This window comes from Girardinichthys multiradiatus, chromosome 21, assembly GCF_021462225.1.
Source record: "Girardinichthys multiradiatus isolate DD_20200921_A chromosome 21, DD_fGirMul_XY1, whole genome shotgun sequence".
Lineage (NCBI taxonomy): Eukaryota > Metazoa > Chordata > Actinopteri > Cyprinodontiformes > Goodeidae > Girardinichthys > Girardinichthys multiradiatus.
In genome coordinates this window covers 16,060,847-16,076,324 of record NC_061813.1, presented here as the reverse complement: position 1 = coordinate 16,076,324, position 15,478 = coordinate 16,060,847, and the positions used below count along the sequence as shown (strand labels likewise).

General features: G+C 39.9%; 1 protein-coding gene across 4 annotated transcripts; it reads left to right on the top strand.

The window, feature by feature from the left end:
* Window positions 1–7,736: 7,736 nt before the first annotated feature.
* On the top strand, window positions 7,737–15,103 carry LOC124857740 (sialic acid-binding Ig-like lectin 6). Of its 4 annotated transcripts, XM_047349132.1 has the most exons (9): window positions 7,737–7,896; window positions 9,303–9,389; window positions 9,752–9,817; window positions 9,952–10,335; window positions 10,640–10,942; window positions 11,017–11,283; window positions 12,003–12,087; window positions 13,567–13,606; window positions 13,907–15,103. In XM_047349132.1, the coding sequence occupies exons 2-9, from the start codon at window positions 9,353–9,355 to the stop codon at window positions 14,138–14,140; spliced, it is 1,416 nt and encodes a 471-aa protein (XP_047205088.1). In that variant the 5' UTR covers window positions 7,737–7,896; window positions 9,303–9,352; the 3' UTR covers window positions 14,141–15,103. The 4 variants fall into 4 exon arrangements, with proteins under 4 accessions (XP_047205088.1, XP_047205091.1, XP_047205089.1 ...); XM_047349135.1 differs by lacking the exon at window positions 9,303–9,389 and having other exon boundaries at window positions 7,738–7,896; window positions 9,774–9,817; XM_047349133.1 differs by lacking the exon at window positions 9,303–9,389 and having other exon boundaries at window positions 7,738–7,896.
* Window positions 15,104–15,478: the final 375 nt, after the last annotated feature.

The window sequence follows — 15,478 nt, the reverse complement described above, 5'->3', positions numbered from 1 at the left end:
GAGTCCACATCTGAAATGGTTTTTGGAAATCATAGACCTCGTGTCCTCCTGACCTAGGAGGAAATCACTATCTGAATGGTTATCAGCACAAAGTTCAAAAGCCAGCATCTGTGATGGTATGGGGGTGTATTAGTGCCCATGGCATCATGGGTAACCTGCACATCTGTGAAGACACCATTAATGCTGAAAGGTACATAACAGGTTTTGGAGCAACATATGCTGCCATCTAAGCAATGTCTTTTTCAGGGACGTTCTGCTTTTTTTAGCAAGACAATGTTACAACAACATCAGAATCAGAATCAGAAAAGCTTTATTGCCAAGTACGTTTTTGGACATACAAGGAATTTGTTTTGGCGTAGTCGGTGCAATACAGTACAAATTAAACAGTATAAACATATCTACAATATCATATAAATATATGTGCACAGTTTTAAGTGAGTGAGAGTAAATATAGAGCAGTATAAGATGCAAGAGCAATCCAACAGTGCAGGTGATCATTGTGCAAGTAAAGCAGTGCAAGTAAAGCAGGTGTCCAAGCTGAGCGTTAATGTAACGCATAGAGTTACAGGTTACAGGTGTCCTGTCAGCAAAAAAAGGGGGGGTGTGGGGGAAAGGGACAGTGTCAGGGTGGTTTCCGGGCTTTGTTAACCAGGCTGGTGGCAGATGGGAAAAAACTGTTCTTGTGGCGTGAGGTTTTGGTCCGGATGGACCGCAGCCTCCTGCCAGAGGGGAGAGTCTCAAAGAGTCTGTGACCGGGGTGGGAGGGATCAGCCAGAATCTTCCCTGCCCGCTTCAGGGTCCTGGAGGTGTACAGTTCCTGGAGCGACAGTAGACTGCAGCCAATCACCTTCTCAGCAGACCGAATGACACGCTGCAGCCTGCCCTTATCCTTGGCTGTAGCAGCGGCGTACCAGATGGTGATGGAGGAGGTGAGGATGGACTCAATGATGGCTGTGTAGAAGTGCACCATCATAGTCTTTGGCAGGTTGAATTTCTTCAGCTGCCGCAGGAAGAACATCCTCTGCTGGGCTTTCTTGATGAGGGAGCTGATGTTTGGCTCCCACTTGAGATCCTGGGAGATGATGGTTCCCAGGAAGCGGAAAGATTCCACAGTGTCAATTGTGGAGTCACAGAGGGTGATGGGGGCAGGTGGGGCTGGGTTCTGCCTGAAGTTCACAACCATCTCCACTGTCTTTAGAGCGTTGAGCTCAAGGTTGTTCTGGCTGCACCAGTCCAACAGATGGTCCACCTCCCATCTGTACGCAGACTCATCACCATCAGAGATGAGTCCGATCAGGGTGGTGTCGTCCGCAAACTTCAGAAGCTTGACAGACTGGTGACTGGAGGTGCAGCTGTTGGTGTACAGGGAGAAGAGCAGAGGAGAGAGAACACAGCCTTGGGGGGAACCGGTGCTGATGGTCAGGGAGTCAGAGACGTGCTTCCCCAGCCTCACGCGCTGCTTCCTGTCAGACAGGAAGTCAGTGATCCACCTGCAGGTGGAGTCGGGCACACTCAGCTGGGAGAGCTTCTCCTGTAGCAGAACTGGGACGATGGTGTTGAAGGCAGAGCTGAAATCCACAAACAGGATCCTGGCGTAGGTTCCTGTGGAGTCCAGGTGCCGGAGGATGAAGTGAAGGGCTAGGTTGACTGCATCATCTACAGACCTGTTGGCTCTGTAGGCAAACTGCAGGGGGTCAAGGAGGGGGTCGGTGATGTCTTTTAGGTGTGAGAGCACAAGGCGCTCAAAGGACTTCATCACCACAGAGGTCAGGGCGACGGGTCTGAAGTCATTAAGCCCTGTGGTCCTTGGCTTCTTGGGAACAGGGACGATGGTGGAGGACTTGAAGCAGGCTGGCACATGACATGTCTCCAGTGAGGTGGAGACATGGCTTCATAGTAAAAGAGTGCTGGTGCCAGACTGGCCTGCCTGCCTGTCTCCTATTGAAAATGTATGGCGCATGATGAGGCGCAAAATACGACAGCGGAGACACTGGACTGTTCAGCAACTGAAGCTGTACATCAACCAAGAATGAGAAAGAAACCCACCTACAAAGCTTCAACAATTAGTGTTCTCAGTTCCCTTATTGAGTGTTATTAAAAGGAAAGGTGATGTAACCCAGTGGTAAACATGCCCTTGTCCCAGCTTTATGGAACGTGTTGCAAGCATTAACCCTTTAAGAACCAAGGCTGAATTGCTGATTTTGACATACTTTGCTATTATGGCTGTAAAATGGCCAGGGAATGCCCCAAGTCTAAGACCTTGGGCCACCCTTGCCAGGGGTACTTTCCAACACCTGGTTAATGACTATTGTATATTATAAGGAATTATCAGCTTTTTAAAAGAAGAAAAATGCAAAATCAAATTAGTTTTTTAAGGCTTTAATGAGAATAAATGTTCTGATTGTTAATGAAGTTTTGATTTGTCATTTGAAATGTGAGCCTACACATGTTCTGAACAATCACAAGTCAGTTTTCGAGTCTAGGACTCTGTGTGTGGATAGATAGATAGATAGATAGATAGATAGATAGATAGATAGATAGATAGATAGATAGATAGATAGATAGATAGATAGATAGATAGATAGATAGATAGATAGATAGATAGATAGATAGATAGATAGATAGATAGATAGATAGATAGATAGATAGATAGATAGATAGATAGATAGATAGATAGATAGATAGATAGATAGATAGATAGATAGATAGATAGATAGATAGATAGATAGATAGATAGATAGATAGATAGATAGATAGATAGATAGATAGATAGATAGATAGATAGATAGAGAGAGAGAGACAGACAGAGACTACAGATATCTATACTGTTGTGATCCTATATGGTCCTGTAAATGTACTATAAACCCGTCAGATTCCCCCAGGGGGAATCTGACGGGTTTATAGTACATTTACAGGACCATATAGGATCACAAAGATCTATCGATCTATCTATCTATCTATCTATCTATCTATCTATCTATCTATCTATCTATCTATCTATCTATCTATCTATCTATCTATCTATCTATCTATCTATCTATCTATCTATCTATCTATCTATCTATCTATCTATCTATCTATCTATCTATCTATCTATCTATCTATCTATCTATCTATCTATCTATCTATAAAATGATGATATATTAGTTTATCTAATGACAATACACTAGCTCAACAAATATAGATCGACTTCTCCGAAACACAACATTTGAGCTTTCAGGGTTACCGTAGTTCCCCTGTGGTGCGAGCACAGCGCGACGTTTCCGATCCTGCAACAAGCACGCGCCTTTTTTGCCGCGTGAGCGGCAAGGAGACGCTGAGGAAACCGTATCTGATGGGGAAACGCGAATCGACGTAACAACGTAGCGCCGGCCCTATGGCGGTACTTAACGGGTTTTAAATTTAAAATGAGTAAATATCTGCTAAAAAAAGTTTTATCAGTTTCAACTGTAAATATCTCGTCGTGTATACAGTTGCATATAGATTGAACAGGAGGTGCTAATCACTGTTTTCTGTTTTTACTTACATTTTACACAACGACCCATGGGTCCCATGCACCTGTATTGGAATTTGGGTTGTTGTATGTGGAAACTCACGCTGATAACCTGTGTTTAAGTAAAATTTCTCTTTATAAGAACGGTTTAGTGTCCCTGCAGTTTTTGCATTATACAGGTCCTTCTCAAAATATTAGCATATTGTGATAAAGTTCATTATTTTCCATAATGTCATGATGAAAATGTAACCATCATATATTTTAGATTCATTGCACACTAACTGAAATATTTCAGGTCTTTTATTGTCTTAATACGGATGATTTTGTCATACAGCTCATGAAAACCCAAAATTCCTATCTCACAAAATTAGCATATAATTAAAAGGGTCTCTAAACGAGCTATGAACCTAATCATCTGAATCAATGAGTTAACTCTAAACACCTGCAAAAGATTCATGAGGCCTTTAAAACTCCCAGCCTGGTTCATCACTCAAAACCCCAATCATGGGTAAGACTGCCGACCTGACTGCTGTCCAGAAGGCCACTATTGACACCCTCAAGCAAGAGGGTAAGACACAGAAAGAAATTTCTGAACGAATAGGCTGTTCCCAGAGTGCTGTATCAAGGCACCTCAGTGGGAAGTCTGTGGGAAGGAAAAAGTGTGGCAAAAAACGCTGCACAACGAGAAGAGGTGACCGGACCCTGAGGAAAATTGTGGAGAAGGGCCGATTCCAGACCTTGGGGGACCTGCGGAAGCAGTGGACTGAGTCTGGAGTAGAAACATCCAGAGCCACCGTGCACAGGCGTGTGCAGGAAATGGGCTACAGGTGCCGCATTCCCCAGGTCAAGCCACTTTTGAACCAGAAACAGCGGCAGAAGCGCCTGACCTGGGCTACAGAGAAGCAGCACTGGACTGTTGCTCAGTGGTCCAAAGTACTTTTTTCGGATGAAAGCAAATTCTGCATGTCATTCGGAAATCAAGGTGCCAGAGTCTGGAGGAAGACTGGGGAGAAGGAAATGCCAAAATGCCAGAAGTCCAGTGTCAAGTACCCACAGTCAGTGATGGTCTGGAGTGCCGTGTCAGCTGCTGGTGTTGGTCCACTGTGTTTTATCAAGGGCAGGGTCAATGCAGCTAGCTATCAGGAGATTTTGGAGCACTTCATGCTTCCATCTGCTGAAAAGCTTTATGGAGATGAATATTTCATTTTTCAGCACGACCTGGCACCTGCTCACAGTGCCAAACCCACTGGTAAATGGTTTACTGACCATGGTATCACTGTGCTCAATTGGCCTGCCAACTCTCCTGACCTGAACCCCATAGAGAATCTGTGGGATATTGTGAAGAGAACGTTGAGAGACTCAAGACCCAACACTCTGGATGAGCTAAAGGCCGCTATCGAAGCATCCTGGGCCTCCATAAGACCTCAGCAGTGCCACAGGCTGATTGCCTCCATGCCACGCCGCATTGAAGCAGTCATTTCTGCCAAAGGATTCCCGAACAAGTATTGAGTGCATAACTGTACATGATTATTTGAAGGTTGACGTTTTTTGTATTAAAAACACTTTTCTTTTATTGGTCGGATGAAATATGCTAATTTTGTGAGATAGGAATTTTGGGTTTTCATGAGCTGTATGCCACAATCATCCGTATTAAGACGATAAAAGACCTGAAATATTTCAGTTAGTGTGCAATGAATCTAAAATATATGAATGTTAAATTTTCATCATTACATTATAGAAAATAATGAACTTTATCACAATATGCTAATTTATTGAGAAGGACCTGTACATATGATCAAGACAACAGCATCTGGTCTTTCAGAAGTATGGAATCATGAATATATGGAGCCCCAAATTAACCCATAAACTACTAAAATACCCAGCAGTAATCTGGTCTGTTGCGCCATGACTTGAACATTAGAACACAAATTTAAATGACCTATTAGTTGCGTCACTGAGGTATATTAAGATTTGAGGCACAATACATAGGGAAAAAGATTATTAGTTATTGATCAAAATAAGATGTATTCTGAGCAGTTTGGAGCATTAAAGTGGGAACATGTTTGAATGTTTTACTACCTAAATATCACTGTATGTATTGTCATATAAATAACTTGATCTTTCTCTACTTAAACACTCGGGGATCAATAAAGTATCTTTGAATTGAATTAAATTGAATGGAAATCATCGACGTAAAATACCATGTAATTCAGGCCTTTCCCACTCTGAAATCTAACTTTCTGGCAAGTCTCTGTTAAGTTTTGAAACGTAAAACTTGGAAAAACTTCTTGTTACTGAGGTGGTGGTTGACAATTTGACAACAGCTGCTTCCAGGAGAGATAACTTTATTAGTAATGTGGCGGACCACTGGAGGCTTGATGAAAACGCATGTGTAAGGAAAAGGAAAAACAAATATATATATTTCTGCTTTTATTTTTAATTTTGTCAGGATCGGTCCTATATAGATTACAGGATGTTAACATTGACAGATACACTGCCTGGCCAAAAAAAAAGTCGCCACCTGGATTTAACTAAGCAAATAGGTACGAGCCTCCCATTGGGTAATTACTGCATGGGCGATTATCTTTCAGCTGGCAACAAGTTATGTAACCCCAATTGGTGCAATCAGTTGCCTCTCATTTCTTAAACAATCATGTTGAAAGACACATCCCGAGGTCGTGGAAAAGATATCAGTCTATTTCAGAAGGGTCCAGTCATTGGCATGCATCAAGCAGAGAAAACATCTAAGGAGATTGCAGAAACTACCAAAATTGGGTTAAGAACTATCTAACACATTAATAAGAACTGGAAGGACAGTGGGAATCCATTGTCTTCGAGGAAGAAATGTGGAGAAAAATCCTGAATGATTGTGATCAGCAATCACGTAAACGTTTGGTGAAATCAGATTGAAGACAAACAACTGTAGAACTCCGGCTATGTTTAATAGTGAAAATAGGAGCATTTCCACACGCACAATGCCAAAGGAACTCAAGGGATTGGGACTGAACAGCTGTTTAGCCTTAAGAAAACCACTAATCAGTGAGGCTAACCAGAAAAAAAGGCTTCAATTTGTTAGGGAGCATAAAGATTGGACTCTGTAGCAATGGAAGAAGGTCATATGGTCTGATGAGTCCAGATTTACCCTGTTCCAGAGTGATGGGCACATCAGGGTAAGAAGAGAGGCAGGTGAAGTGATGCACCCATCATGCCTAGTGTCTACTGTACCAGCCTGTGGGGGCAGTGCTATGATCTGGGGTTGCTGCAGTTGGTCAGGTCTGGGTTCAGCAACAGTATGTGTTGAAAGAATGAGGTCAGCTGACTACCTGAATATACTGAATAACCAGGTTATTCCGTCAATGGATTTTTTCTTCCCTGATGGCACGGGGATATTCCAAGATGACAATGCCAGGATTCATCGGGCTACAATTGTGAAAGAGTGGTTCAGGGAGCATGAGACATCATTCTCACACATGGATTGACCACTTCAAAGTCCAGACCTTAACCCCATTGAGAATCGTTGGGATGTGCTGGAGAAGGCTTAGCACAGCGGTCAGACTCTACCATCATCAATGCAAGATATTGATGAAAAATTAATGCAACACTGGGTGGAAATAAAACTTGTGACATTGCAGAAGCTTATCGAAACAGTGGTACAGCAAATGCATGCCATAATCAAAGCTAAAGGCGGTCCAACAAAATATTAGAATGAGTGACCTTTTTATTTTGGTGGTGACTTTTTTTTTGGCCAGGTAGTGTAATGCGTGTTTTTGGGCGTTTCAGACCTAGCTCTTGTGTCATCTTTCTTACTCCTCCAAAGTCAAACAGTACAAATGGGGAAATAATGCAACAGTTCAACGAGGACCTAATTTGAGATTAAAAATGACAAAACTGTTCCTGTAATGTCTGGTCTTTATACTGTGAACCTTATATCTATGACCAGGCTGGAGGAGTATGAACCCACGATTGTCTGACACCAAAGGGCCATCTTATTGTTTATTGCATCCTATTGAATTTCATTTTAATATTAACTGCTAATTTAGAAAACAATTTGTAATAGATTGCAATAAAGCAGGCCTGGGCAACTCCAATCCTCAAGGGCTGATGTCCTGCAACTTTTAGATGTGTCCTTGGTCCAACACACCTGAATACAATGTCTGAATTACCTCCTCAGTATGCAGTCAGGTTCTGCACAGGCCTGGTAATTACTCATACATTTGATTCAGGTTTGTTGAAGCAGAGACACATCTAAAACTTGTAGGACACTGGCCCTGAAGAGTTGCCCACCCCTAACATAAAGTGCATTATTAGAAAATAAAAGTGTGACAGACATTTGTATTCAGCCACCCTCTCTCAGATACCATCTACCCCGCGTCAAAATCTAGACCACCGCATACCAAGGCAAGGTGAGACTGAGTCTAAGACTAAATCAATTAATGACCACTTTCAAAACTGCTGCTGTAAACACAATAGTGTGGTTGTTACTGTAAATATTTAGATAAAATCTACCTGTGGCTAATCAATACCAGCGCTCCAGACAGATTGGTTGGACTGATGGAACCTTTTAGGTTAGGTGCAGCTTGCATTTAAGGAGACACTTAACCTCACGCCACTTAAAGAAACTGACACCCTGGTAACAAATGAAACAGACAAACCTGATGACTCTGAAGAACGCATACATCCAGCTAAACATGAAGTGACATAGCTCACCTGCTGACAGAGGCAGTGGAGGAGGAGAACATGTCTCTCTCAAGAAGCCTTTTCATTCTGTATGTTGTACTGACAGAGAGTTAAGCTTTTCTGCTGTTGCTCCCAAACTCCCATCCTTCTCTTCCTGTAAGGTTGACCAATACCTCGAAGGATTTTAGGCTCCTTTTATGCCCACCACTTTTTTTTTATTTGGCTTTTAATTCCAGTTGAGTAGAAATATCAGGCTGTTTTAATTATTAGTCTTTTATTTTCTTTTACTTACTGTTGTTAGCTGTTCTTTTCTTTTTTGTCAATTTGGAAGTCACATGTGCACATCACCCCAAACACAACATTTACACTGTGAAACACTGATGTGGAAGCATCATGCTGCGAAGATTTTCTTCAGCATAGACAGGGAAGCAGTGAGCCGAAGGGAAGTCGAATGGAGCTCAATACGGAGCAAGAAAATCTGTTAAACGGCTGCAAAAGACTTGAGATTGAAGCGAGGTCCCACTTTCAGCGTGATAACAGTGCAGCCAGTACTACAATGGAATTGATTAGACTAAATGACATTCATGTGTTAGAAGGGCCCAGTCAGTCTAAATCTAATAGTGAATCCAATAGAGAATCTGTGGTGAGACTTAAAAGCTGATTTCTCCATTTGATAGTCACACTTTGTGAAGACATACCCCCAAATGACTTGCAGTTGTCATAATAGCAAAATATAGTTTTGAAAGCATTGAGTTAGAGGGTATCGACTATAATAGAAAGTCACACTTATTTAGTTTTATTTGGAAAACAGTTTGAAAAATTTAAATTTTCCTTCCACTTGGTCTTGGTCTTGGTCTATGACATAAAATTCCTAGACAATATTTTAAAGCTTGTACTTGTAATGTGATAAAATGTGAAACCTTTCAACATTTCAAGTATGATAAATGAATGAGTCAGATGCTAAAAACCCTGTGGCCAGATACGTATCGAGGATGTGCAACATAGGAAGGAAATCAAGCAAAAGGACTTTTTACTAAGAGACGTCATCTGGTGTCTTCTTGCTTTGCAATCATTTAAACAGTCCTTTCCTTAAAGGTACTTCCTCTTTTTCTTTTTCACTCTTTCTGTCCAGCTATAAAAACGGAAACCACAGATTTTTAAATACGGCTAACATCTGAATCAATGCACTGTGTAAAGACAGGACTCTTGTGCTGGTCTGGTAAGGAGAATGTTTACCACTATCAACGAACTAAGTAAAATAATGCATGTATTTTGCATGTGTGTGTGTGTGTGTGTGTGTGTGTGTGTGTGTGTGCGTGCGCACCCACCCAGCGGCTTTTCAATGAGATTACTGTATCTGTTGATGTAATTGATGTTTATAAGCTGCCAAGAAAAGGCTTGAACTCGGTTCTCAGTTTGCGTAAGTTGCTGTTCTAAAAGGCTAAAATAAATGTCCCCAAACTGAGTGATTGTGGATAAAGACAGGAAACTATAGAGCAATGTGACGTTCAGTTGACTCTCCAAATCTGAAAAGATTAAAATGTTTGCCTTTTTTTGTTTGTTTGCTTGCTTACAAATCAGCGAGTTTCTGGATTTGTTTCAGCATGCCGAAAATCAGTTGCATACTGACTTTCCTACTTGTCTCAGGTGAGCTTATTTGTTCAGCAGATATTTATAATCTGAAATGCTTATAAGAAAGAAAAGCTAAGTATATCAATATATATCAAAATAGTTTTATTGTATCAAAGCCAACTCTGTTTTTGCTGACGTTGACAATGCAGTTCCAGGTGCTTTGGGGGCTTGTTCGAGGAATCCAGAACTGTTCATCACCACACCAGAAAAACTGGAAGCACTGAGTGGATCGTGTCTACAAATGCCATGCAACTTTTCTGCTAAGTCACAAGAAAACTTTGATGGAAAAATCTTTGGGGTGTGGTTAAAAAATGATCCTCTATTTCAAAAGTTCCCAGAAAATGTGGTTTTCAACAGCAGTGGAGCGACAAATATATATCAGCTGGAAATTATTGGAAACCTGAAGAAGAAAAACTGCACAACTCTGTTTAACAATTTAACTGCCCAACACACAGAAAAATACTTTTTTAGAATTGAGAATGGGCTTTTCAAGGCATCAGCTTCCTGCAGTCCACTTCAAGTTACAGTCACAGGTGAGCACCTTGTTTTACTGTTACTTTCTAATACTAACCCAAATTTAAATTTAAATTGTTAACAACAGATTTAACTGTTCAAAGAAATTAGATGATTTTTTAAAATATTTATATTTTTATTTGTATTTCTTTTAAATATTAATGTTAAATGAGGGATGTATTGTGAGGCACACATTATTTAGAGTGGGAGAAATAGAGGGAAACTCTCCCTCCAGAAGAGTGAGAGTTGGAAACCATGTTGGCGGGTCACAGGAAAATGGTTTTAAGGGTGTATTTTTAATATGTGTCTGATGTGAATCCCCAGATTCTCCTTGGAGTCCCAGCATTAACATCTCTGGTGGTGATCTGAAGGAGCATCAGTCTGTCACTATAACCTGCTCAGCTTTGACTCCCTGTCCACACTCACCTCCTGAACTCACCTGGAATCTCCAACAAGACTCTCACAGACAAACAGAGAAAAACACAGATGGAACCTTTACAACTAAAATCCAGGAGAACATCACTCTGTCAGACACACATGATGGAAACAACATCAGATGTTCTGCCAGATATCCTGTGAATGGAGGAAACAAGACAGCAGAGACAGCAGTGACTCTCAGTGTTTCATGTAAGTGATCCTGTCAGCACGTCATGGTTCAGCTGTTTTTGATCAATAAAGTTAATGTGTCCCATTTTCCTCAGATGCTCCTAGAAACACCTCAGCATCCATCAGTCCATCAGGTTTGGTGTCAGCAGGTAGCTGGGTGGAGCTGAACTGCTCCAGCAGAGCCAAGCCTCCTGCCAGCTTCACCTGGTTCAGGAACAGCAAACATGGAGGCATTAATATATCTGTGGGGCAGGTTTACAGGCTCCAAATGACCAACCTGACAGATATAGAAAGTTATTACTGTGTGGCAGCAAATATTCTCGGTAGTGAGCGATCAACATCGAATCATTTAAAAAATCAAGGTAATACTTACAGAAATGTATTATGTCAGAATTAAGCAAAAGGATGTAAAGCTGCTCTAAAACATTTTAGCTGATTCTTGATGTAGGACAAGATCTATAGTCCATCAGGTTTGCTTCAACTGGTTAAAGAACAACAGTAATGGAGCCATTTTATTGTCCACAAGGCAAGTTTCCAGTTTTAAAACTGAATCCCAGGCATTTTAATATGGTCTCCAAGAATTAGCCACTTTTGTTGTGATTTTTTGTTCACTTTTTCTCAGTGTGGTACACTGAGTATTCAAATGCATTCACAGATTTGTGTAAAATAATTCAAATCTGTGAAGGCACTATTAATAGTTCAGGATAGAAATGGGAAACCAGTTCTCTGAGACAGGAAAATTCTGGTTTGTTAAAACAGTTGTTTTAATAAATTAACATGGTCTGGACACTACATTATGAAGTTTAGTTAAAAAAAGAACCTGGATAGTTCATTGATTGGTTACACATGAGAATAAAATGCAAACCAAAACATATTGGAAAAGAAAACAGGAAGAGCAGAAGATTCATGAAAATGGATTATGATATAAATAATGTTAGCTGGAAACAATTCACTTACAGAGAATCTGAAAGGCTTTTAATTTCTGCATGTACACAATGTAAAATTAGTCCACTTATTTCTAGAAACACAGATTGCAACATCTTATTTGACTTAACTTGTATTGCTGTTTTTGTTATTTTAGACATGGAAGCAATTACATTATGGGGAGCTGTTGTTGGGGGACTTATTGGGATCATCATTGCGATCTGTCTGGTTTTCATCCTTTGGTAAGCTCTGCTCCATGTTTCTGTTTTATATGTGACTACTAGGTTATTACTGTAAAAAACATTTTTACTCTTGGATGTCTCTGTATTTTGTCACACACCTCCATTTATATTATTGGTGCTTTATGCAATAAACTAACTCAAAACAGCAGAAATTTTTGAAGTGGAAGGAAAATGAAACATAAATCTGAAATGTGTGGAGTGCACTTGTATTTGCCGCCCAGAGTCAACCCTTTGTGCCAGCAACATTTGCTGCAATGGGTACCTATTCTTCTGGAAAATAGCTCAACCTCAGTCAAATAGGAAAGAGAGCATCTGTGGACAAAGATTTTCAAATATTGCCTCAGATTCTCAGTTGGATTTGGGATCAGTCTTTGACAAGGCCTTCAAACACATTAATATGTGTTGGTCTAAACCATTCTATTGTAGATCTGGCTTTATGTTTAGGGTGGTTTTCCTGTTGGAAGGTGAACTTTTGGCCCAATCTTTTGCAGCCTCTAACATGTTTTTGTCTATGTTTTCTTCCAGGATTGACCCTCTATTTAGCCACATTCAGCTTTCTATAATCACCCTACTTCTCCTGTCGCCACAAAAAAAAAACAAAAAAAAAAACAAACCCCATCCCTGCAGTATTGTGCTTCCACCACCTTGTTTCATGGTAGGATTGGTGTGTTCAGTGTGGTTTACACTGTAAGATTTCCTCCACAAATGTAGGGCAAAAAGTTACATTTTTCATCTTACCAAAGCAAAATGTTTACTGTGTCCCCTAGATGGCTTGTTGCAAGCTGCTACTGGGGCTTCAAATGGCTTCTTTAACCATAGCCTTTTTCTTTGCACCTTTCTAGAAAGGTCAGATTTCTGTTGTGCACAACTAGTAATTGTCTGGCTGACAGATTCTGCCACCTAAACTGTGGATCTCTGAAGCTCCTAAAGAGCTACAGTGGGCCTTTTGGCTGCTTCTCTGACCAGTGTTCTTCTTACCCAGCCTGTCAATTTAGCTGTTCCATACTCTTTCCATGTTTAAATAATGGAATAAAAATGATACAGTTTATTCTTCAATGCTCTACAGAACCTCTGAGATAAAATTACACACAGGTGGACACTACTCTGTGTACTAGTTAGGTGACTTCTGAAGGAAACTGGTTGCACTCGAATTTATTTAGAGGTATCGGAGTAAAGGAGGCTGAATACATATGCATGAAAGACTTTTCAGACTTCCAAACAGTGAAAGAAAAAGCATCTATCATTTTCCTTCCAGTTTAAAGTTTAGCATGACTTTGTTTTGGGATATGACATAAAATTCCAGTTAAATACAATGAGGTTTGTAATGTCACAAAATATATAATAGTTTAAGAGGAATGTATACATTCGACAGGCATTATGTGTATAATTGAGTATAATGCATTCGTAGTAGTCAGGTCTCGATGATAGAATTACTTTAGAAAGGTTGAGCCAACATTTGTTTTTTTTTGTTTTTTCTAGGCGCCTAAAATCAAAACGTTCAAATTTACATCAGACCCAGGTAGGAAAATCACACCGCTTTTAATGCCTCATTTGAAGCATGTTTCTGCTTATAGGGACGTAAGATACACATCTGACTAATTTTGGTGTGCTGAGATAAGCAAAGATGAAACATCCGGCTGGAAAACCGTCAATTTTAAATTTCAAGGCGTCGGTAAACATCTACTGTATGCTTTGTGTTGCTATGTCCAAAGATAACAGATTGTTTTCACTGTTTGTCTTTAAAACATTGGGATGAGATAAAATGGAAAAGGAAGTTCAGCTGATTTAATGACCGCGTTGTAACTTATTCTTTTTTCAGAATTCAGGATCCCAAGAGCCTGTCGGCAGTGTAGAAAATCTGGACAGTCATTATGTAGACATTGACTTTTCCAGGATGAGAGCATCCTTTAAAACCACACAATGTGAGACAGAGCAGCAGAATGTTGTGTATGCACAAGTGAAAGTGTGCAGGACTGAAAACATGCCAATACAGACTGAGGATGGTACTTTTGCTCAAGTGAAGAAGAAAGAAGTGAACCTACATTCCACTTAGTGGAAATCTGGGTCATTCTCCAGTTGGAGGACCCATTTGTGCCTCGGCATTAACTTCCTAGTTGATGTCTTGATGTTTTCCTTCAATATTTCAGCAAAATGTTCCTTTTTGTGAAGTGCACCAGTCCCTCCTGCAGCAAAACACCTACACAACATGATGCTGCCACCCACGTACTCCACTGTTTGGATGGTGCTCTCGGGTTTGCAAAACCTCTTTTTACCTCCTAATTAGATGTCACTATGGCCAAACACTTCCATTTTAGTTTTATCAGACCTCTGTCTTTTTACACAATATATGTCAGTGTGTGGTTTCAACTGTGTATGGGTGATACAGTCCCACTCCTAACAAATGATACTCCTATCACCTACCTCAGGGAAAGAGGTGTGAAGAAGATTATAGGGGAGTTAAAGAGTTCAACTTTGACCACAAAAGAGTGACTTCATCATGCTTGCAGTAAAAAGGGTATCAGTATAGTTTACAAGGGGATTAAGACTGACTGCTTTATTAATACTCAGCATATCATTTATATCTATAAAGGCAGGAAAAAAGAAACCAATTGACATGACAAATTTTTGCTTTAATAACATAACTTTAAAACAGATACTGTATTAAAAGCTTTTTTTTTGTGATTGATGCAAAATATCAACTGTTTTATTAACACTTTTATCTTATCGATTTATCTATTGATTGGTGTTTGAGTGTGGTAATCTTGCTGCTTCAAAGCAAAATACCCGCTTCATATAAAATGAGATGATCATTTGACAAATTGTTTTGTATTTACCTTAGAATACATTTATTCTTTTTTACACTTACAGTTGACAATATCCTATGGCATAAAACTAATCAAATTAAAAATTAGTTGTTAAAGTAGTCAACATAAATGTTAAATATGATAAATACTATGGAAACTATTTTATTGGTTAATTGTACAAAATTGTGTCTCACAATAAAAGTAAGAACAAATTTCTTTCACATTTTATTTTACACATGATGTAAAAATATACTATGATATTTTTTTCAACCTTTTTATGTTTTGAGGTCTCTATTTGGTCTTGATTTTGGAAGAGGACAGGAAAGCATGTAGAGAAACAGCAGAGGACATGCAGGAAAGAGCCCCAGGCCTGAAACAGCTAAACTTTCCCAGTTTCTAAAGCTGCAGGACTAAGTACAGTGGAAAAATCAAAAAAGGAAACAAATTAACGAGGAAGACAGAATGATTGAAGCCAATATCCAAGGTGAAAACTCATTAAGGCAAATCAAATAACTAAAGACAGGTAATAAAAGGTCCTTTTGATGTATACAAAGTGAGGAGAGTAAAGAGAGAAAAAAAACAGATGT